This window comes from Anomaloglossus baeobatrachus, chromosome 1 (genome assembly GCF_048569485.1).
Source record: "Anomaloglossus baeobatrachus isolate aAnoBae1 chromosome 1, aAnoBae1.hap1, whole genome shotgun sequence".
Classification (NCBI taxonomy): domain Eukaryota; kingdom Metazoa; phylum Chordata; class Amphibia; order Anura; family Aromobatidae; genus Anomaloglossus; species Anomaloglossus baeobatrachus.
In genome coordinates this window covers 227,225,538-227,247,995 of record NC_134353.1, presented here as the reverse complement: position 1 = coordinate 227,247,995, position 22,458 = coordinate 227,225,538, and the positions used below count along the sequence as shown (strand labels likewise).

Here is a 22,458-nt window from a genome sequence, read left to right as displayed (position 1 = left end):
AGTCAGACAACGCGACAGCGGTTGCCTACATCAATCACCAAGGCGGGACACGCAGCCGCCTGGCAATGTTGGAGGTACAACGCATCCTTCAATGGGCGGAGGACTCCAAGTCCACCATATCCGCAGTCCACATCCCAGGCGTGGAAAACTGGGAGGCAGATTATCTCAGCCGTCAAACCGTGGACAGTGGCAAGTGGTCCCTGCACCCGGCAGTGTTTCAGTCGATCTGCCGCAAATGGGGCACTCCGGACGTGGACTTAATGGCATCCCGTCACAACAACAAAGTTCCGGTTTACGTGGCTCGCTCCCACGATCCTCAGGCCTTCGCCGCGGACGCTCTGGTTCAAGACTGGTCCCAGTTTCGTCTGTCCTACGTGTTTCCCCCTCTAGCTCTCTTGCCCAGAGTCCTGCGCAAGATCAGAATGGAGGGCCGTCGAGTCATCCTCATTGCACCGGACTGGCCCAGGCGAGCTTGGTACCCAGACCTGCTCCATCTGTCCGTAGAGGTGCCGTGGCATCTCCAGGACCGTCCAGACCTTCTCTCACAAGGTCCGTTTTTCAGCCTGAATTCTGCGGCTCTCAGATTGACGGCGTGGCTCTTGAGTCCTGGATCTTGACGGCTTCTGGTATTCCTCCGGAACTCATCTCCACTATGACTCGGGCCCGTAAGTCTCTTAGGGAGGTTTCTTTGTTTCGTCTTTCACAGAAAGTGGCCTTTTCTGGTGGCCATAACTTCCCTCAGGAGAGTCTCCGATTTGGCTGCGCTCTCTTCGGAGTCACCTTTTTTGGTCTTTCATCAAGACAAGGTGGTTCTCCGTCCGACTCCGGACTTTCTCCCTAAGGTGGTCTCTCCTTTCCACCTTAACCAGGACATTACCTTACCTTCCTTTTGTCCGGCTCCTGTTCATCGCTTTGAAAACGCGCTGCATACTCTGGATCTGGTGCGTGCTCTCCGGATCTATGTGTCTCGCACCGCTGCGCTTAGGCGGTGCACCTCTCTTTTTGTGCTAACCACAGGTCGGCGCAAGGGCCTTTCTGCTTCTAAGCCGACCTTAGCCCGTTGGATTAGGTCGACCATTTCGGATGCCTACCAGTGTTCTCAAGTGCCTCCCCCGCCGGGGATCAAGGCTCACTCGACCAGAGCTGTCTGTGCCTCTTGGGCTTTCAGGCACCAGGCTACGGCTCAACAAGTCTGTCAGGCTGCCACGTGGACTAGCCTGCATACCTTTTCAAAGCACTACCAAGTGCATGCTCATGCTTCGGCAGATGCGAGCTTGGGCAGACGCATCCTTCAGGCAGCTGTCGCCCAGTTGTGAAGTTAGGTTCTGCCTACTTCTTAGTTTTTTCTGTTTATTCCCACCCATGGACAGCTTTGAGACGTCCCATTGTCTGGGTCTCCCAAAGGAACGATAAAGAAAAAGAGAATTTTGTTACTTACCGGAAATTCTTTTTCTTATAGTTCCGTATTGGGGGACCCAGCTCCCTCCCTGTTGCCTGTTGGCAGTTTCTTGTTCCGCGTGTTATCACAAGGCTGTTGTCGTAGACAGAGTTTCCGGTTGTTCCGGTTTTTGCTCTGTTTTACTTGTGGGTGGCTATTCTCCTTCAGCTTTTGCACTAAACTGGCTGAGTCTGCTCATCAGGGGGTGTATAAGCTCAGAGGGAGGAGCTACACTTTTAAGTGTAGTACTTTGTGTGTCCTCCGGAGGCAGAAGCTAAACACCCATTGTCTGGGTCTCCCAATACGGAACTATAAGAAAAAGAATTTACGGTAAGTAACAAAATTCTCTTTTTTCACACAGCACAGTTTTCCTTAGAAAATATATGTTGTGTGTTTGCAATTGAAACACTGACCCTCAGATTTTGGCACAAAATTGCATATTGAACTGTCACGTGTCTGCACACAGCTATTCACCGGGATGGGGCGGCTGTGTGAACATAATTGAACATCCCATAATAGTAGTTACCAGGCTTTTTATTTGCTGGATTGTCCTTTAGTATAGGCACTTCTTGTCGATAGTGATTCCAGCTGATTAACAAAATGAAGAGATCACGATGCTCACTTTAGTGCCATGACCCCTTCTTTGTTAATCCACAAACAGAGAATATGACCCCTTTAATGCCAAATGATTGATATTTGTTATAGAGCGGGGTCACTGTGAGGAGCAGACTCAGGAGCCGAGCCTGATCCACATAGGGCAGATCCCGGCTGTGTTACTCTGCTAGCTCTGACATCTGCTGTTAACTCCTTTTAAATGTTGCTGTCAATCATTGATTGAGTCATCAAAACCATGCAACCATGGTGTGTATTGGGCGCCCAAGTCACCTGTGAAAACTTAAAACATAAGTGAACAGTATATGTGTAGATATACAGTCATGCTTGAACATGTTGGCACCTTTGAAATTTTTCCAGAAAATGAAGTAGTTTTCTCTTACTAAGGCTCTCCAAGAACTAAGATTTTCAGTTTTTTGGAATATGGAGCTACCGTATCTGAGGGCTTGTTTTTTTTGTGCCCAGAGCTTATTTTTTTTATAGCTATTATTTTGGGATATATATATACAATGTTTTGATCGCCTGTTATTACGTTTATTTTCTGTTGGTGCAACGGACAAAAAAAACTGCAATTGTGACTTTAATTTTTTTTTTTTTTTTCTCGTTACGCTGTTTACCAATCTAATTTATTTTATATTTTGATAAATTGGACTTTTACAAACACAGTAATATCAAATGAGAGCTGTATTTTCTTTTACAACTTAATTTTTAATGTGCTAAAAGGAGAGCGATTTGAACTTTTTATATATTTTTATATTTTCACATTTTTAAATTTATTTTTTTTCTCTACTTTGTAATCTATTTAATAGTCCCGTTAGGGGAATTGAACCTGCAATAGTCTGGTTACTTGTTCTATATACAGCAATGCCACAGCATAGCTGTACATAGGAGAAATCTCGGTCTCCTATGAATGCAGGCCACAGGCTGGCTTTAATAGGAGTTCTGAAAGGACATCAGCTGACCCCTAGCTGTCATGACAGCTCATCCTTGTCCTGTGGACATGCTGATGAGGGGGTCAGAAGAGAATGCCCACCTGTCAGCACGCGGTAAATGCCAATATTATTGGTGTTTTGATCGCTATGCCTCCCTCAAAAAAGTGCAATAAAAAGTAATCAGAACATCATATGTATTTCAAAATGGCAATATTGAAAACTACAGCTTGCTAAAGTATTGTTGTCTTTAATTAAAAAAAAAAATAAAGTATTTGTATAATATATATTTAAAAATCTTTGAAAAGTTCTGATAGTTTCAATTTGTAAACACTTGGGGGAGCAGCTGCTGACATTTGCTATGAAGTGTAGCGCTCCCTCGCATTACGACTAGTAAATGCGGACGGATCTGCTCGCATCTGTCTCATGTCACCCACAGCTATGTTGTTGTCATCTGCAGTGTGATCCCGGCGTGTGCACATTGTCACAGTAGACAAATGGCAGCGTAGATTCTGGCATTACTGCTGACTGGAGCAAAAACTGAAATGCCGCCGCTCCCTGCAGTGCAACATAAACATAGTGATTCAACACAGTTCCTTCATTTTTTTGAGGAGAGGGGGAGAAGGAAGTTTAGTGTTCATTGAATGATAAATGGTGATAACAAACTTGTATTTCTCTGATGCCTCATTGGGGGACACAGGACCATGGGTGTTATGCTGCCTATCCATAGGAGGACACTAAGTAGATGCAAAAGCATAGCTCATTCCCTGCAGTATACACCCCCTGGCCGGGCCAGGCAACCCCAGTTTTATCTTAGTGTCTGTAGGAGGCACTTCCTTTCAAGGTTTGTTATTTTTTGAGGGCGACGGTTTCCTTTTGGGACCGATCTCCCACTACCATCAACGGGCGGGAACGTGGAGTGTCGCCTCCACGTACCCCCTCCTGCGACGCTGGATCCTGGGCTGGACGACGGGTTCCACAGACACCGATTTTCCAAAGCCCAGGGTAGAGGCCTGTGCCCCTATAGCCCAATTCCTCAGCCCCTCTTTGCAGGCTCTGAGTTGAATATGGCACCAATTCCTCAGCCCCTCTTTGCAGGCTCTGAGTTGAATATGGCACCGGTGTGACCGGACACAGCAAGCTGACTCTGCTATTTTCACTGCCTGGACGGAAGCAGTGTTTTAAGGTGAGATCCCCCCTGACGGGTTTCCCAGACAAAGGGAGAAAAGACGCTGCAGGGAAGGCTCCCAGGACATTTACAGTATTATGAGAAAGTCCCTTGCTGAGTGCAAGGAGGAGAGCCCCAAGGATCCTGCACACAAAGTGTTAACTTTTCTCTAGCTTGCTGGCTGGAGGAGGGGGGAAGTCACTCCTGTTTGCAGAAAGTCCTGCAGATAATTTCCCAGGGCTCACCTGTTTATTTGCTCTGTTTATTTGCTCTGTTTATTTGCTCTAGCAGAAAAGCCGGCTGATAACCACCAGTGACAAGCTGTGTGCTGACTGGAGGGAGGAAAACTATCAGAAGCTCCTTTCCCGCCGTTTTTTACTACCCACAGCAGGTGGGGGGGCACACTGACTTCATCTTCGCGCTCTTTTAGCGCTAAGCCCCGCCCCCCACCATAGAGCTTAATCCTTCCTGAGGACAGGGCCATCGGCTGATTCTGGTGAGGTGCTTGCTTCACTTGTAGCTCTGCTGAGCATTGCTCCCCCTCCTGGCATACTCCTATTAGGAACATGCAGAATTCTAAGGGCACTAAGAGTGCTAAGGCCCACATAGTCTATTATTCAGCCTGCACTGCCTGCCACGCTGAGCTACCACATAAACACCCCCCCCCCCCAAGACCCCCCTGCCACCACCGCCGCCACCGTCAGCCCAGAGCCTAGGGCTCCCAGACCACCGGAATGGGCATAGTTTCTGTCCCAATACATGGAAAAACTGTCACAGAACCTGGTGCTGGCTATGCAGCCTGAGGATACCTCTATGGAGGATCCTTCTGAGGTAATCCGGGCACATGCTTCACCAGTTGGAGGGATCAGGAAAAGAGCACACGGCCGGGTGTCTCCAGCGGGCTCTCCCTCGAGAGCACACAGGGCAGGCTCTCCCACACGCTCCACGGCTTCTGAAGAGCTGGAGGAGGGAGAATGCTGTTTATACCAAGAGGATTCCTTGGTTTCAGCCTCCCCAGATGATCAAACTGCAATAGACTCCCTTACAGCAGCAATCAACCAAACTCTGCATGTGGAGGATCCCCCATCCACTACCACTGACCATGCGGTCTCCTTTAAGAGGGCAAGGAAACCCCAAAAGGTTTTCGCTGATCACCCAGAGTTTCAGGATATCCTCACAAAGCAAAGGGAGAAGCCTGACAGGCGCTTCGGTAACCGAAAACTCATGGAGTCCCGGTACCCTTTTGCCTCACCTGCGCCTAAGGGCTGGGCCGATCCGCCCTCGGTCGACCCCCCAGTCTCACGCCTTACCACAAAGTCGCTCCTGTCTTTACCCGATGGTTCCTCCATCAAGGGCCCGACAGACAGACAGGTGGAGCACCTCGCCCGCTCTGCATTTGAGGCTGCGGGTTCCTCCCTCTCGCCCTCCTTTGCCGCTGTGTGGGTCGCAAAGGCGATCTCGGTCTGGGCAGAATCCAGCTCAAATTGCCGCTGCGGCGGAGTACCTCATGCAGGCCTCCATGGACACTGCTACCTGCGCAGCGTTTGCCGCCTCAAATACCATAGCCATCAGTAGAGCTCTCTGGCTCCGACAATGACGAGCGGACTTTGCCTCCAAGAAGTCTCTCACGGGCTTTCCCTTTTTTCCAGACCGATTTGTTTGGCGAACGTCTGGACAAGCTCATTTCTGACGCCACGGGAGGAAAGAGTACCTCCCTCCCCCAGCTGAATTCCAGGACGTCCTTCACCAAACGTCCACAGTCCTCGTTCCGCTCCTTTCGGAACTCATTTGGTTGGTCGACATCCCGTGCTGTCCCCGCCACCAGCCGCGGACTATGCCGGGACCGACCTTCTCGGCTCTCCCCGAAACCCACTTCGTCATGGCAGCCTACACCGAAACAGTCCAGGACTAGGGTGACTCGGCCACGACGTTTTCCCCCCTCATGACTCCTTCGGCGCCCTGGAAGACACACTCACTGTTGGAGGTCGACTGCGGCTCTTTCATCACATCTGGGCTGCCGCCTCAGACGACAAATGGGTGCGAGACCTTGTGTCTTCCGGTTACCACATAGAATTTCGGACCCGACCCCCGAGTCGGTTCTTTCTCTCAAACCCCCCAAAGACTCGAAAACAACGCAAAGTTTTTTTTTCTCAGCAATCCACTCGCTCCAAACCGCAGGAGTGATAATACCTGTCCCAGGCAACGAGAAGTTCGGGGGTTTTTATTCCAACCTCTTTGTGGTCCCCAAAAAGGATGGGTCAGTTCGACCCATCCTGGACCTCAAACACCTGAACAAACATGTGAACGTATGGAGATTCAGAATGGAGTCCCTAAGGTGAATTAAGGGGAATTCCTCGCCTCCATTGACATCTAGGACGCGTACCTGCACATACCCATCGCACCAGATCACCAAAAGTTCCTCCGCTTCGCAATTCAGGACTCCCACTTTCAATTCGTAGCTCTACCCTTCGGCCTTGCCACCGCACCAAGGGTCTTCACCAAAGTCATGGCGGCCGCCATGAGCGTCGTTCTCCCTTACTTGGATGACCTCCTCATCAAGGCCCCCTCCTTCCGCGACTGCTCAACCAGCGTACAGATCACTGTGGACACCCTATCCCGCTTAGGGTGGCTAGTGAATCTGGACAAATCATCCCCGATCCCATCACGATCCATCACCTTCCTGGGCATGTCCCTGGACACCCGTCGGGGCTTGATCCTTCTCCCTCAGGACAAGGCGATCGCTCTTCAACGAGCGGCACGCTGCCTTCTACGTCCTCCGTCTCGCTCCATTCGATTCTGCATGAAAGTGCTCGGCAGGATGGTGGCAGCTATGGAAGCAGTACCCTTTGCTCAACTGCACCTCCGCCCACTGCAGCTAGCCCTTCTAGCAGCCTGTGACAAGAGCCCCTTCTCCCTGGACAGACATCTTCACCTGACGCCTTCAGTCAGGTACGCACTCCGCTGGTGGCTTCGGTCATCATCCCTATCGAAGGGGAGATCTTTTCTCCCAGTGAACTGGCTGGTCCTGACCACGGACGCCAGCCTCCTAGGCTGGGGAGCAGTGTACCGGCACCACACTGCTCAAGGACATTGGACGCCCCAGGAGTCTTTCCTACCCATAAACATCCTGGAACTCCGCGCGATCTTCCTCGCGCTCAGAGAGTTCTGCCCTCTGCTAGTGGGTCGTCAGATTCGAGTCCAATCGGACAATGCGACAGCTGTAGCCTATATCAATCAGCAGGGGGGCACCCGCAGCAAAGCGGCTTATCTCGAGGCCCACAAGATCCTCAGCTGGGCTGAATCGTCGGGATCAGTGATATCAGCGGTACACATACCGGGGGTAGAGAACTGGGCAGCAGACTTTCTAAGTCGCCAAGGCCTGGCCGCTGGAGAATGGTCTCTCCACCCAGATGTGTTTCTACACATCTGCACTCGCTGGGGCACACCAGACGTGGACTTAAAGGCCTCAAAATTGAATACCCGCGTTCTTAGCCAGGTCACGCGACCCGCAGTCAATCGGCGCGGATGCTCTAGTCTGCTCCTGGCACCACTTCCGCCTGCCTTACATATTTCCACCTCTACCCCTGCTGTCGCGGGTAATCAGGAAGATCAAGGCAGAGGGAGTCCCGGTGATACTGATAGCACCGGACTGGCCCAGGCGCGCCTGGTACGCCGAATTAGTACAAATACTCACAGACGCACCGTGGCGCCTTCCAGACATCCCAGACTTGCTGACCCAAGGGCCCATTTCCCATCAGAACTCCAGAGCCCTGAAGCTGACGGCATGGCCATTGAGACCTGGGTACTAACAAGAGCGGGATTCTCCCCCACGGTTATTTCCACCATGATCAGCGCCCGAAAGCCTTCTTCATCCCGCATTTACCACCGTAAGTGGAAAATCTTCCTTTCATGGTGCAGGGAAACTAACGTTCAGCCTATGCCTCTGGCCATCCCCAGAATTCTCGACTTTCTACAGTCTGGCTTGCAAGCGGAGTTGGCTCTCAGTTCCCTTAAAGGGCAGGTCTCAGCGCTCTCAATCTTCTACCAATGCCGCCTGGCTCAAAAACCGCAAGTCAAGACCTTCCTCCAGGGCGTTTCCCAACTAGTTCCCCCGTACAAACAGCCGCTGGACCCATGGGACCTCAATCTCGTTCTGGACGGTCTCCAGAGGTCCCCCTTTGAGCCTCTCAAGGAATCCTCCCTTGCTCTTCTGTCCTGGAAGGTGACGTTCTTGGTGGCAATTACGTCCATCAGACGGGTTTCGGAGCTAGCAGCACTCTCTTGCCGCGAGCCTTTTCTGATTTTTCACCAGGACAAGGTGGTTCTGCGCCCCCTTCCGGATTTTCTTCCAAAGGTTCCTACCCCGTTTCATTTGAACGAGGACATTGTTCTGCCTTCCTTTTGTCCACACCCAGTTCATAAGGTGGAAAGGTCTCTGCATTCGTTAGACCTCGTCAGAGCTCTCAGATATTACATATCCAGGACAGCCCCCTTTAGGAAAACGGACTCTTTGTTCGTCATTCCTGAGGGGCCTAAGAAGGGACAGGCAGCTTTAAAGGCGACTCTGGCTCGCTGGATTCGCTCTGCGATCCAGGAAGTCTACCGCTTGCAACTCAAGCCCATTACTAGTGGGCTGCGGGCTCATTCCACGCGAGCAGTTGGCGCTTCGTGGGCCATTCGGCATCAGGCTTCAGTGGAACAGGTGTGTAAGGCTGTGTTGTAGCTGTTCTGTTTTGTCACAAGTCAGCTTATGGGATCACCAGTGAGGTCCTCTGAATTAGGCCTCTTCAGACCTAATCAAGATCGAGCGCTCGGAGAAAAAGACCTGCATTCATGTGGGCATGATCAATTTTTCTGTTTATTTAACCAAAGTACAGTTTATTTATAACATTTACAGATCAATGTGATATTGCAAAAAAAGCTTCTAGCTGGACTTCACAAGTTGCTCATATGACCTTTAAGTTTTAGCAAAACAAAAATGTAGAGTCATGCATATGAGATAAGAAGAAGATAAGAAGAACATTTAGAGACAATAATAATCCTTGAGCCTGTCTCTTATTCCGTAGGCTCCATGACTATGAACTACCATCAGCTATACTTACTAATAACAATAAAATATCTTTAATAAAGAAATAGAGAAACTATTAACCCTTCTATATCAGCTGCGACCTGGTCTATAGCCTACATACGTTTTCAAAGCATTACAGAGTCCATACCCAGGTTTCAGCTGAGGCAAATCTGGGTAGGACAATTCTGCAAACGGCAGTAGAGCACCTTCTCTCAGTAGGTGCTCCAGGCTGTCTGGGACTGGTTCCTAGTCCTTGGGTTGCGTTGTCTTGTTTTTATTTTTCCCACCCATGGACTGCTTTAGGACGTCCCATGGTCATGTGTCCCCCAATGAGGCGTCAGAGAAAAACGGATTTTCTTTGTCGCTCCATTGGGAGACCCAGACAATTGGGTGTATAGCTTCTGCCTCCGGAGGCCACACAAAGTATTACACTTTAAAAGTGTAACCCCTCCCCTCTGCCTATACACCCTCCCGTGCATCACGGGCTCCTCAGTTTTTATGCTTTGTGTGGAAGGAGGCACACATCCACTCATGCATTCTCAACTTAGTTATGTCGGTTGGAAGAAAAGAGGGCCCCCACGGGGCCCCCGGCATGTTCCCTTCTCACCCCACTATGTCGGCGGTGCTGTTAAGGTTGAGGTACCCATTGCGGGTACAAAGGCCGGAGCCTCATGCCGTTTTCCTTCACCATCCCTTAGTGGCTCTGGGAGAAGTGGGATCCTGACCGGTCATCCATTCACTGGGACCGGGCTCCCTCCGCAGCCCCTGTGGGAATCTGCTGGACAGGAGTCTATTCATCCTCAGGGACCGGGCCCTGCATCTATAAGGTACTCTGTGTCCCCATGGGGATTGTGCATGGAGCGCCTTCTTCCCGGACGCTGCAGCAGCTGCTGATTTGTGAAGACCGGCGGACTTCCGCGCCGACTGCGCCTGCTTGTCGGCCGCGGTCTTAAATTTAGTCCCCGGCTTCATCGCGGCCTAGTAGCAAAAATCCCGCCCCCGGGCCTGCCTGTCAGGGGTAAGGGCGGGACGGCCGGCCTGACCTCGGCTGTGAGGGCCGGAGCATCCTGTATGTTTCCTCCCCCCTCACTGATCACTGTGGGGACCCCAGATTCCCGCACTTTTCTAGCACCGCCCACGGCTCCACTCCTCCCCTGAGAGCTCCGGCAGCCATGTTTTTTGGCATTCTGCCGGTGGAGGATTATCAGAGAAGAGCTCTGCAGCTCTGGGAGACCTAAGGCAGGGAATCTGAAGGACACACACTCCGCTTTTTAGCGGTCGGTCAGCCACACCGGTCACCCGGTGCTGGTCCCCCCCAGGGTGCCGGAATAGATACGTATTTATATACATATTTCTGTTCGGTCGGGCTGTATACCCCTTCCCATATGCCCTCAGTGATCACTCTCCTAGGAGACAACAGCATGTCGTCCACAAGGAGCAAAGGTGCTAAGGCACAGGGTTTTTTTGCGACCTGTACCTCTTGTGCGGCTATGTTACCTGCGGGTTCCACCTACCCTCACTGTGAGCAATGCTCGACCCCTGTTTCGCTTGCTCAGCCGGAGCCTCGGTCACTAGTGGGCCCCTCGGCTCATGTAGACCCCCCTGCTCCCCCTGTCCAGGCGGCAGGGACAGAGTTTGCTGCGTTTGCTGAGAAACTCTCTGAGTCACTCTCACAATCCATGGCTCAGTCTATGGACAAATGGTCTGCCAAGCTGCTAGAAGCTTTGCAGTCCAGACCGGTCCTTACACAGGCCCCGGTCCCCGTTAGCTCGTCGCCTCCAGGCCCCTCTCGGTCCGCGCCGCAGCGCGCTCCCAGGTTGGGCCCTAGGTCCCACGCGGAGGACTCCTGCCCGGACCTCAGTCCCAGACCGACTAAGCGGGCCCGCTGGGAATCTTCCCCGACTTCTTCACGCTGCTCGGGTTCCCAGCTCGAGGACTCTCTGGAGGACGAGGCGGACGTCGCAGCTCAGGGCTCTGAACCTGACGTTGCCCTCAATCTTGATACACCTGAGGGGGACGCCTTAGTAAATGATCTTATCTCGTCCATCAACCAGGTGTTAGATCTGTCTCCCCCGCCTCCACCTGTAGAGGAGTCGGCTTCTCAGCAGGAGAAACACCAGTTTCGGTTCCCCAAACGTATACGGAGTGCGTTTTTCGATCACTCTAACTTCAGAGATGCTGTCCAGAAGCCCAGAGCGGTTCCGGACAAGCGCTTTACTAAGCGCCTCACTGACACACGTTACCCCTTCCCCTCTGACGTAGTTAAGGGTTGGGCTCAGTGTCCCAAGGTGGAACCTCCAGTCTCTAGATTGGCGGCTAGATCTGTGGTATCGGTGGCAGATGGCTCATCGCTAAAGGATGCCACTGACAGGCAGATAGAGCTCCTGGTGAAATCCATCTATGAAGCCACGGGCGCGTCTTTTGCCCCGGCCTTTGCAGCCGTGTAGGCACTACAAGCTATCTCAGCTTGTCTGGCTGAGATTAATGCGGTTACACGTAATTCTGCTCCGCAGGTTGCGTCTTTGACCTCTCAGGCGTCAGCTTTTTCTTCTTACGCCATGAACGCAGTCCTAGATTCTGCTAGCCGTACAGCGGTGGCATCCGCTAATTCTGTGGCAGTCCGCAGGGCCATGTGGCTGCGCGAATGGAAGGCAGACTCGGCCTCCAAGAGGTTCTTAACCGGTTTGCCGTTTTCTGGCGACCGATTGTTTGGCGACCGATTGGATGAGATTATTAAGGAATCCAAGGGAAAGGACTCCTCCTTACCCCAGTCCAAACCTAAGAGACCTCAGCAACGGAAAATTCAATCGAGGTTTCGGTCCTTTCGTCCCTCCGCCAAGTCCCAATCCGCTTCGTCCAGCAGGCCGGAGAAAGGCCAGAGGAACTCCTATGCGTGGCGGTCTAAGTCACGCCCCCAAAAGGCCGCCGGAGGCGCTGCCTCCAAGGCGGCCTCCTCATGACTCTCGGCATCCCCGAACCGCATCCTCGGTCGGTGGCAGGCTCTCCCGCTTTTGCGACGCCTGGTGGCCACATGTTCAAGACCGATGGGTGAGAGACATTCTGTCTCACGGTTACAGGATAGAGTTCAGCTCTCGTCCTCAGACTCGTTTCTTCAGAACTTCTCCGCCCCCCGCTCGGGCCGACGCACTTTTTCAGGCAGTGGTCACTCTGAAGACAGAGGGAGTTGTGATCCCTGTTCCCCCTCAGGAACATGGTCGCGGCTTTTACTCCAACTTGTTCGTGGTGCCAAAGAAGGACGGATCATTCCGTCCCGTTCTGGACCTCAAACTGCTCAACAGACATGTGAGCACCAGACGGTTTCGGATGGAATCTCTCCGCTCGGTCATCGCCTCGATGTCACAAGGAGACTTCCTAGCATCGATCGACATCAAGGATGCTTATCTCCATGTGCCGATCGCACCCGAACATCAACGCTTCTTGCGTTTCGCCATCGGGGACGTACACCTTCAGTTCGTGGCATTGCCTTTCGGCCTGGCGACAGCCCCACGGGTGTTCACCAAAGTCATGGCATCCGTTGTGGCGGTCCTACACTCTCAGGGCCACTCGGTGATTCCCTACTTAGACTATCTCCTAGTCAGGGCACCTTCTCGGGTGGCGTGTCAACACAGCCTTACAGTCGCTCTGGCGACTCTCCAGCAGTTCGGGTGGATAATCAACTTCCCAAAATCCCAGTTGACACCGACCCAATCACTGACTTACCTCGGGATGGAGTTTCATACACAGTCAGCGGTAGTCAAGCTACCGCTGGACAAACAGATTTCCCTGCAGGCAGGGGTGCAATCTCTTCTTCGGAGTCAGTCATACCCCTTGAGGCGCCTCATGCACTTCCTGGGGAAGATGGTGGCAGCGATGGAGGCAGTGCCGTTCGCGCAATTCCATCTGCGGCCACTCCAATGGGACATTCTCCGCAAATGGGACAGGAGGTCGACTTCCCTCGACAGGAACGTCTCTCTGTCCCTTGCAACCAAGACGTCTCTTCAGTGGTGGCTCCTTCCCAATTCTCTATCGCAAGGAAGATCCTTCCTACCCCCAACCTGGGCTGTGGTCACCACGGACGCGAGCCTGTCAGGGTGGGGAGCGGTTTTCCTCCACCACAGGGCTCAGGGAACCTGGACTCCGGTAGAGTCCTCCCTTCAGATCAATGTTCTGGAGATAAGGGCAGTGTATCTAGCCCTATTGGCCTTCCATCAGTGGCTGGAGGGCAGACAGATCAGTATACAGTCGGACAACGCCACTGCCGTCGCATACATCAACCATCAGGGCGGCACGCGCAGTCGTCAGGCCTTCCAGGAAGTCAGGCGGATTCTGCAGTGGGTGGAAGCCACAGCCTCCACGATCTCCGCAGTTTACATCCCGGGCGTAGAAAACTGGGAAGCAGATTTTCTCAGTCGTCAGGGCATGGACGTGGGGGAATGGTCTCTGCACCCAGACGTGTTTCGAGAGATCTGTCGCCACTGGGGAACGCCGGACGTCGATCTCATGGCGTCACGACACAACAACAAGGTCCCGGCCTTCATGGCACGGTCTCAGGATCACAGGGCTCTGGCGGCGGACGCATTAGTTCAGGATTGGTCGCAGTTTCGACTGCCCTATGTATTTCCTCCTCTGGCGATGCTGCCCAGAGTGTTACGCAAGATCAGGTCCGACTGTCGTCACGCCATTCTCGTCGCTCCAGATTGGCCGAGGCGATCGTGGTACCCGGATCTGTGGCATCTCACGGTGGGTCAACCGTGGGCGCTTCCAGACCGCCCAGACTTGCTGTCACAAGGGCCATTTTTCCATCTGAATTCTGTGGCCCTCAACCTGACTGTGGGGCCATTGAGTCCTGGCTCCTAGCGTCTTCAGGATTACATCACTCCGAAGAGTGTCGGAGCTTGCAGCGCGGTCATGCAAAGCCCCCTTCCTGGTTTTTCACCAGGATAAGATGGTTCTGCGTCCTGTCCCGAAATTTCTCCCTAAGGTGGTATCCCCTTTTCATCTCAATCAGGATATCACCTTTCCTTCATTTTGCCCTAATCCAATTCACCAATGTGAAAAGGATTTGCACTCTTTGGATCTGGTGAGAGCACTCCGGTTCTACGTGTCTCGCACGGCGCCCCTGCGTCGTTCAGATGCGCTCTTTGTCCTTGTCGCTGGCCAGCGTAAGAGTTCACAGGCTTCCAAGTCAACCTTGGCTCGGTGGATCAAGGAACCGATTCTTGAAGCCTACCGTTCTTCTGGGCTTCCGCTTCCTTCAGGGCTAAAAGCCCATTCTACCAGAACCGTGGGTGCGTCCTGGGCATTGCGGCACCGGGCTACGGCTCAGCAGGTGTGTCAGGCAGCTGCCTGGTCTAGTCTGCACACTTTCACGAAACACTATCAGGTGCATACTTATGCTTCGGCAGACGCCAGTTTAGGTAGGCGAGTCCTTCAGGCGGTGGTTGCCCACCTGTAAGAGGGGGCCGTTTCGGCTCTTTTTATCGAGGTATTCTTTTACCCACCCAGGGACTGCTTTTGGACGTCCCAATTGTCTGGGTCTCCCAATGGAGCGACAAAGAAGAAGGGAATTTTGTTTACTTACCGTAAATTCCTTTTCTTCTAGCTCCTATTGGGAGACCCAGCACCCGCCCCTGTGCCCTTCGGGCTGGTTGTTCTTTTGTGTACACATGTTGTTCATGTTGAATTGTTCTTTTGGTTCATGGTTCAGTTCTCCGAACATCCTTCGGATTGAATTTACCTTAGACCAATTTATAAGTTTTTCCTCCTTCCTGCTTTTGCACCAAAACTGAGGAGCCCGTGATGCACGGGAGGGTGTATAGGCAGAGGGGAGGGGTTACACTTTTAAAGTGTAATACTTTGTGTGGCCTCCGGAGGCAGAAGCTATACACCCAATTGTCTGGGTCTCCCAATAGGAGCTAGAAGAAAAGGAATTTACGGTAAGTAAACAAAATTCCCTTCTTTGTGTACTCACCGTAAAATCGTTTTCTCTTAGCCATCATTGGGGGACACAGCACCCACCCTGTTGCCCTGTTGGGCCTTGGTTCTCTCAATACCTTATTTGGTTATGACTCTTTTTTTTTTCTCATGTTCCTCTGTTGAGAAGTTTTTACTGGCTTTTTCTCCTACTGCTTGTGTACTAAAACTGAGGTTGCCTGGCCCGGCCAGGGGGTGTATACTGCAGAGAAGGAGCTATGCTTTTGCATCTACTTAGTGTCCTCCTATGGATAGGCAGCATAACACCCATGGTCCTGTGTCCCCCAATGATGGCTAAGAGAAAACGATTTTACGGTGAGTACACACAAATCCGTTTTTATTTTTTTATTTAAAGGGAACCTGACAGCTGATTCATGCCAACTGATCCACAAGCACTATGCATCAGATACTGGCTCTATGATGTCAACCATTTATGTTTAACTCTGAAAACATACTTTAAAGGGACTCTGCAGCACAGAATGACTGGCCAAACCAAGCACAGGCCCTCGTGCATCATGGCGTGGCCAAACATTTAAGTGCACCTTCCCACCTGCTTGTTTTCCCTTATCTCCCTTAGTCTTTGATTGACAGCTCAGGCTTATACAGACAGAGAATTGTTTGAGATTGTTTTCTCTCTATCTCCACCCTTCTCTTGCTATATGAAGCCACAGCTGTCAGTCAAAGAAGAGGGAAGGGGACAATAGAGGGAAGACAAGCAGGTGGGAAGGTGCACTTTAAATTAGTTTTTTGGCTACACCATGCTGTACCAAGTGCCTGTTCTTGGTTTAAACAGTCATTCTGTGCCAACAGAGATCCTTTAATAATTTTAACGGGGTCAAAGCCGCACAGGTGACTAATTGAAAATGCGGAAGATCTTCCAGAAAAATGCTTGAGGTGCCCTATTGTCTTGAGTCAAACCTGTTCAAACATCCAACCTGCTCATTTTGAGTATTGAGCATTCGAGCATGGTAGTGGTCACTCATCACTAGTAACTAGTTGAAAAGGCCGATCCCCCATGGCTTCTCGTTGCCCACTTCTTTGAGTGATGGGTCTCGTCCTACTTGTGTGTATAGATACACCTGTCAGTCACTGGCTCTGAGCAGTAAGAAGCCACCAGGGAGTCAGGACTCTCCTAATCGACTAGTCTTCTGTAAGCTTTGACCCTGTCCAAATTTAAAGTCTATCTTTCTCTGAAACACTGCAACTTTTGAGTCAGACATCATACAGCCAGTGTCTGCATGCATCCACTGTTAGGTTGCCTTTTAATGTTGAGAAAACAATTGAGACGTTTAAAAAAAATAATAAGTGTTTGTAACACTGTTATACTTTTATATTTTTCCATCAATGGAGATGTTAGAACTTTTTTTGCCGGGTGGTGAGCTGATGTTTTATTGATAAAATTTGGGACATATACTTTCATTGCATTTTATTGCATGTTCTACTTTTTGTCTTTTGAGAGGTAGGGTGGCTGAAAAAAAAATGCAATTTTGGCATTTTTATTACTTTTCTGTTTATGGCAGTTACTTTTTAGTTAATTATTATATTTTGCTAGATCAGAAGTTTACGAATATGGCGATAGCAACCATGTGGTTTGGTTTTTTTTTTTACTTTTAATGGGGAAGAAGAGAGCGGATTTCAAATTTGATTGTCTTTTTCTTTTCTTTTTTTTTTCTGGTTAGTCTCTCGGGGGGGACTTGAAATGTTTCCTTGAATGAGATTATATATATATATATATATATATATATATATATATATATATATATATATATATATATATATATATATATATATAATGTATGTATGTATGTATGTATGTATGTATATATATGTATATATCAAATTTTGTCACTGGTTTCTTGGCTCTGGACATTGAAGTTGAATGTGTAGAGTAGATTAGTCAGTGACTGTCATCTCTTTTGATGCACTTTGCAGAGGCAGCAGTAAAGCCTCATTCAGACAACCATGCATCACAGACATCTGAATGAGGCTATACGCTGACATAACAGAGCTCAGTCAGTGTTCAGAGCACACCAACATGATGATTTCACTGCTGTGCACTGAACAATGCAGCCGTGGCAATGACTGTGAGAACTGGGATGAGCGTGACACTAGTAGTACAATACCAAGCTGCCTGACTTGTCACCGCTCCTGCTCTGGTGTTCATACCTCTTGTCACTGCTATTGCCAAAACCTCCTGACATTGCTGAACACTGCAAGTACCGGTAATTGTAGCTTAGCACACAGCTCTGAGCTACAATAAAATGGCACCTAGATTGCCCCATAGCTCTGGACTGTGCAGCCCAGCGGGAAAGCATCGTTAATAGCTAAGGCAGCTTCAAGCTCATATGGGATAGTGTCTGCAGCTAATGTTAGTCTTTCATGGCCTGTGGCTGCCATATTTGTGATATTTAAGTGTCATGCTCGGGCACCAGCAAAATAAAGGCAGCCACCATTGACTCCAGAAAAACACTCAATAGCCTCCAAGATATATATGAGGGTGTAGAGTTTGGGTCTGGAGATCGATGGCAAGTCCACACATCACAAACCCTAGGAGGATCATGTCACTCTGAATCTCTGGCTATGGCAGGGTGAAACCACTTGAGTTCAATCACCGTTTTATAGCCTTTACATTGCCGTGATTCATCATTTTCGTTTACTGTATTTTGCAGACGTCTACTGAGGTGCTAGAAGCCTTGCATGATGGCAACTTAGGAGAAAACAAAGAAGCTGCCGAGTTGTACCGAGTGAGCTGCCACAAGCTGTACCCTTATGCTTTAGCGTTCATGCCGCCTGGATACGAAGACGACATGAGTATCACAATTAATGGAGATAGTTCTGCTGAACCAGAAGAACTGGCTAACGAAATGTGAACAGCTGATATCGAACAGACATTGGACCATATCAACAATCTAATATTTTTGTCACGCACCTGCTGTATTGCTCTGTAACTTATGTGGAGATTGAAAGGAGTAAAAGAGTTGTTGCCTTTAAAGATTGTTTTACTTTTTATTTTTTTTTTTATATATGTTCTATATCCTGCGGCAGAAAACCATACAATGTATGACAGGATATGGGTGGAGAGTCGCTAAAATTAACCTTTTGCTGCTAAAATTTGAAGAGGGAATAAAATATGAAACAAACGCTGTTTTTAAACTAATTTATGGGCAAAATAAGCGAATGTTACAGTGGTCAGAGCAGGTGTGTGGCAGAAATATTACCCCAACCCCCTTTTTATTAAGAGATTACTGATCTTGGACAGCACGCTCCCAATAACGTCAGAGGGGCCTGCAGGATGACGTGAGCTCTGCAGACGCCTCGGGCGTTGCACAGGGTCAGGCTGCTGTTTTAGCACTGGATTTTTCCTTTTTTATTATTGGCACAAAAGATTCTCTGGGCTTCCCAGGTTATCTGAAATACTCCACACAAAACGCAGTGTGCCGATCCACAGAAAGAAAGTGCGATCTGCGTACGGCATAGCATAAAACGAGTATATGGAGAGCCGAAGGACGTTCAGCAAAGTACAATATGGTGACTCTCTGGATGCTTAATTTGTGCTTACACGAGATGTGGGTTTTTTTTTTTTTTGCTTTTTATTTTGGAAATTTTAGAATAACCTATTTGCAAGAGAAACTTGAGTTTTGATCTTTACTGTTTGAGATAAAAAAAAAAAATCAAGGCCCAGACCAACAATTTGTAACTTTTTTGTTTTGTTTTCTTTTGCCAAAACATGTCAGAACTGTATTGCAAGTACCAAATGAAATGATGTGACACCGAGCGAGCTGTCCAGGACTCTGCCTCGTCTGTCACATGGCCTGGTGGAGAGTGAATTGCCATTGGGCCTGGTGGTCTTCGAGATACAAACCTCAGCAGGCCTTGCTCATGTCATGCAGATTAAACACAGTAACTGCAGTTTCGATACCTCTGGATTTTTTTCCACATTGGCAGGTTTGTTATACTTGAAGCCCTTTCTTTCTAATATGACTTTCTTGCTCAGTTATCGGCGAGGCTCTATGCTTTGTAATGGAGCCACAGATACTGAACTCCCTTCTTCCAATAGCAGACCAGCTTCTTCTCTCTGCAGATACTTATGTCATTTCCTTTTTGTTGTCAAACATAAGGTACCAAATATAATGCAATAAAACCTTTTGAAAGACGATTGACGAGTTGAACCAATGGGTGATGGAGCTCTGGACAATTAGGGTTCTGGCTGGAACTATGGAGCTGTAAGGCATGCTATTCTCCATACATCTGATACAGGAATGGTCAACAGGATATTTCTATTTCCTCATTCTTCAGGCTGCATTTTGTTACCTCGTACAATCTTAAAATTACTTATGTAGACCATGTATACTGTGAGCTTAGTAGCTCAAGAGTTGAGACCCTGCACCATATAGTGGTGTCCACATTGCCTGATTTCATATCAAACACACATATTGTAAACCTTAACAGTTGTACACATGGCAGAACTCATGGTTGCCCACTCCTTTTGGTTTTCGGCACTGCTCGTCTATTTGTGTACTTCCTCCCAAAGATCAAGTGGCTCAGATTCATGCTGCTTTTTGCCCAGTCATTACATTGAATTGTTGATGTAGCTGTCACAATGCAACATAGGACTGACTTTAAAGGAACACTGTAGTCACTGGATATCATCTTCCCCTGGCCAACACAATAGTGAATCTGGTAGGTTGGCAGGATGAGATCCTGAACCCTGCAGATGTTTACCAGAGATCTTTCTCAGTGCTACATGGACAGCTTGAGCAGATCCAACTTTGGAACCTTAATGAGTTTGAGCCATAAAACATGTTGTAAATGTTACAGAATTCTGTACACAACTATGTACTGAACAGAAATTAGCAAATTTTGGCTTTTTTTATGGCTGCTCACCAAGTACTTGAGAAGTGGACATGACTAAAGGGCACTTTACACACAGCGATATGGCTAGCAATGTCGCTAGTGAAAGCACCTGCCCCCGTCAGTTGTGCGTCACTGGCAAATTGCTGCCCGTGGCGCACATCGCTAGGGAACGGTCACACATACTTACCTGCCTGGCGACGTCGCTGTGGCCGGCGAACCGCCTCCTTTTTAGGTGGGCGGTTCGTGCGGCGTCACAGCGACATCACTAAGTAGGCACCCAATAGAGGCGGAGGGGCGGAGCTGATCAGGCGGAACATCCCGCCCACCTCCTTCCTCATTGCCGGCGGCTGTAGGTACGGTGATTTTCCTCGTTCCTGCGGTGTCACACATAGCGATGTGTGCTGCCGCAGGAATGACGAACGTCCTGCAACAGCAACGATAATTGGGATTAGAACGACATGTCAACGATAAGGTAAGTAATTTTAATCGTTAACGGTCGTTCGTGCGTTTCACACGCAACGACGTCGCTAACGAGGCTGGATGTGCGTCACGAATTCCATGACCCCAACCGACCTCTCGTTAGCGATGTCGTTGCGTGTAAAGTGGCCTTTAGAGTGACCCGAAACAAAGTGGTGTAAGTTAGAGCTGTCTAAGACTTGGAACATTTCTTAATTAATTTGGCACCTTACGTCAGCGAACCCCACATCAAGACTACCATACAAAACTCCAGACTGGAGGAAAAATACACCCCTTTGTTTTTTGAGTGCAACAAGACAAATTGCTAAGATATCCAATTACAATTCATTATGGCTAGAGATGAGCGAACCCGAACAGCAAATGTTGGGGGTTCATACCGAACACTGGATGTCCGGGGCTTGAACACGAACACTGTTTTGTTTTTTTTTTATTTTTTTTAAAATAACAGTGTTTAGGTGCCGTTCATATGCTAAGTACTCAATCGAGCATCTAGGGCAGGGGTCTCAAACTCAGCTGGGTGTATGGGCCGCACACAGAAAAAAAAAATATATATATATATATATAACGCACACATTTTTTTTGTAAGTAATACAGTTTTATTTACAATAAGCACTGCATAGTAATTTTGGCCAACATCTTGTAGTAATGTGCCCCATCCTGTTCCCCATTCTGTAAAAATGTGCGCATCCTTGCCCCCTTGTAGCAATGTGCCCCATGCAGGTCTCCTTCTTATAATAGTGTGCCCCCATGCAGGTCCCCTTCTTGTGGTAATGTGCCCCATATGCAGGTCCCCTTCCTATAGTAATGTGCTTCATGCAGGTCCCTTTCTTGTATTAATGTGCCCCATGCATGTCTTCTTGTAGTAATCACACACACTCACACACACACCCTGTGCAGCCTCAGCTACACACACACACACACACCCTGTGCAGCCCCAAGCTAACACACACACACACACACACACACAAACCCTGTGCAGCCTCAGCTAACACACACACACAAACCCTGTGCAGCCTCAGCTAACACACAAACACACACACACCCCCTGTGCAGCCTCAGCTAACACACACACACACACACACACACAAACCCTGTGCAGCCTCAGCTAACACACACACACACCCTGTGCAGACTCCGCTGACACACACACACACAAACCCTGTGCAGCCTCAGCTAACAGACACACACACACACACAAACCCTGTGCAGCCTCAGCTAACAGACACACACACACCCTGTGCAGCCTCAGCTAAGACACACACACACCCTGTGCAGCCTCAGCTACCAGACACACACACACACACACACACACACACACACACACCCTGTGCAGCCTCAGCTAACAGACACACACACACACACCCTGTGCAGCCTCAGCTAACAGACACACACACACAAACCCTGTGCAGCCTCAGCTAACACACACACACACCCTGTGCAGCCTCAGCTAACACACACACACACACCCTGTGCAGACTCAGCTGACACACACACACAAACCCTGTGCAGCCTCAGCTAACAGACACACACACACACACACACACACACACACACCCTGTGCAGCCTCAGCTAACACACACACACACACCCTGTGCAGACTCAGCTGACACACACACACAAACCCTGTGCAGCCTCAGCTAACAGACACACACACACACCCTGTGCAGCCTCAGCTAACACACACACACACACCCTGTGCAGACTCAGCTGACACACACACACAAACCCTGTGCAGCCTCAGCTACCAGACACACACACACACACACCCTGTGCAGCCTCAGCTAACAGACACACACACACAAACCCTGTGCAGCCTCAGCTAACAGACACACACACACACACACACACACACCCTGTGCAGCCTCAGCTAACAGACACACACACACACCCTGTGCAGCCTCAGCTACCAGACACACACACACACACACACACACACACA

At 49.7% G+C, this 22,458-nt stretch overlaps 1 protein-coding gene across 1 annotated transcript in view; it reads left to right on the top strand.

Annotated features, from left to right (window-relative positions):
• Positions 1 to 18,180, top strand: part of NAA15 (N-alpha-acetyltransferase 15, NatA auxiliary subunit) — a 122,128-nt gene extending 103,948 nt beyond the window's left edge. The window contains exon 20 of the mRNA XM_075348528.1: positions 17,858 to 18,180. Coding sequence (XP_075204643.1) covers positions 17,858 to 18,058 — 201 coding nt within the window. The 3' untranslated portion in view covers positions 18,059 to 18,180. The remainder of the gene's footprint in view (positions 1 to 17,857) is intronic.
• The last annotated feature ends 4,278 nt before the right edge of the window (positions 18,181 to 22,458 follow it).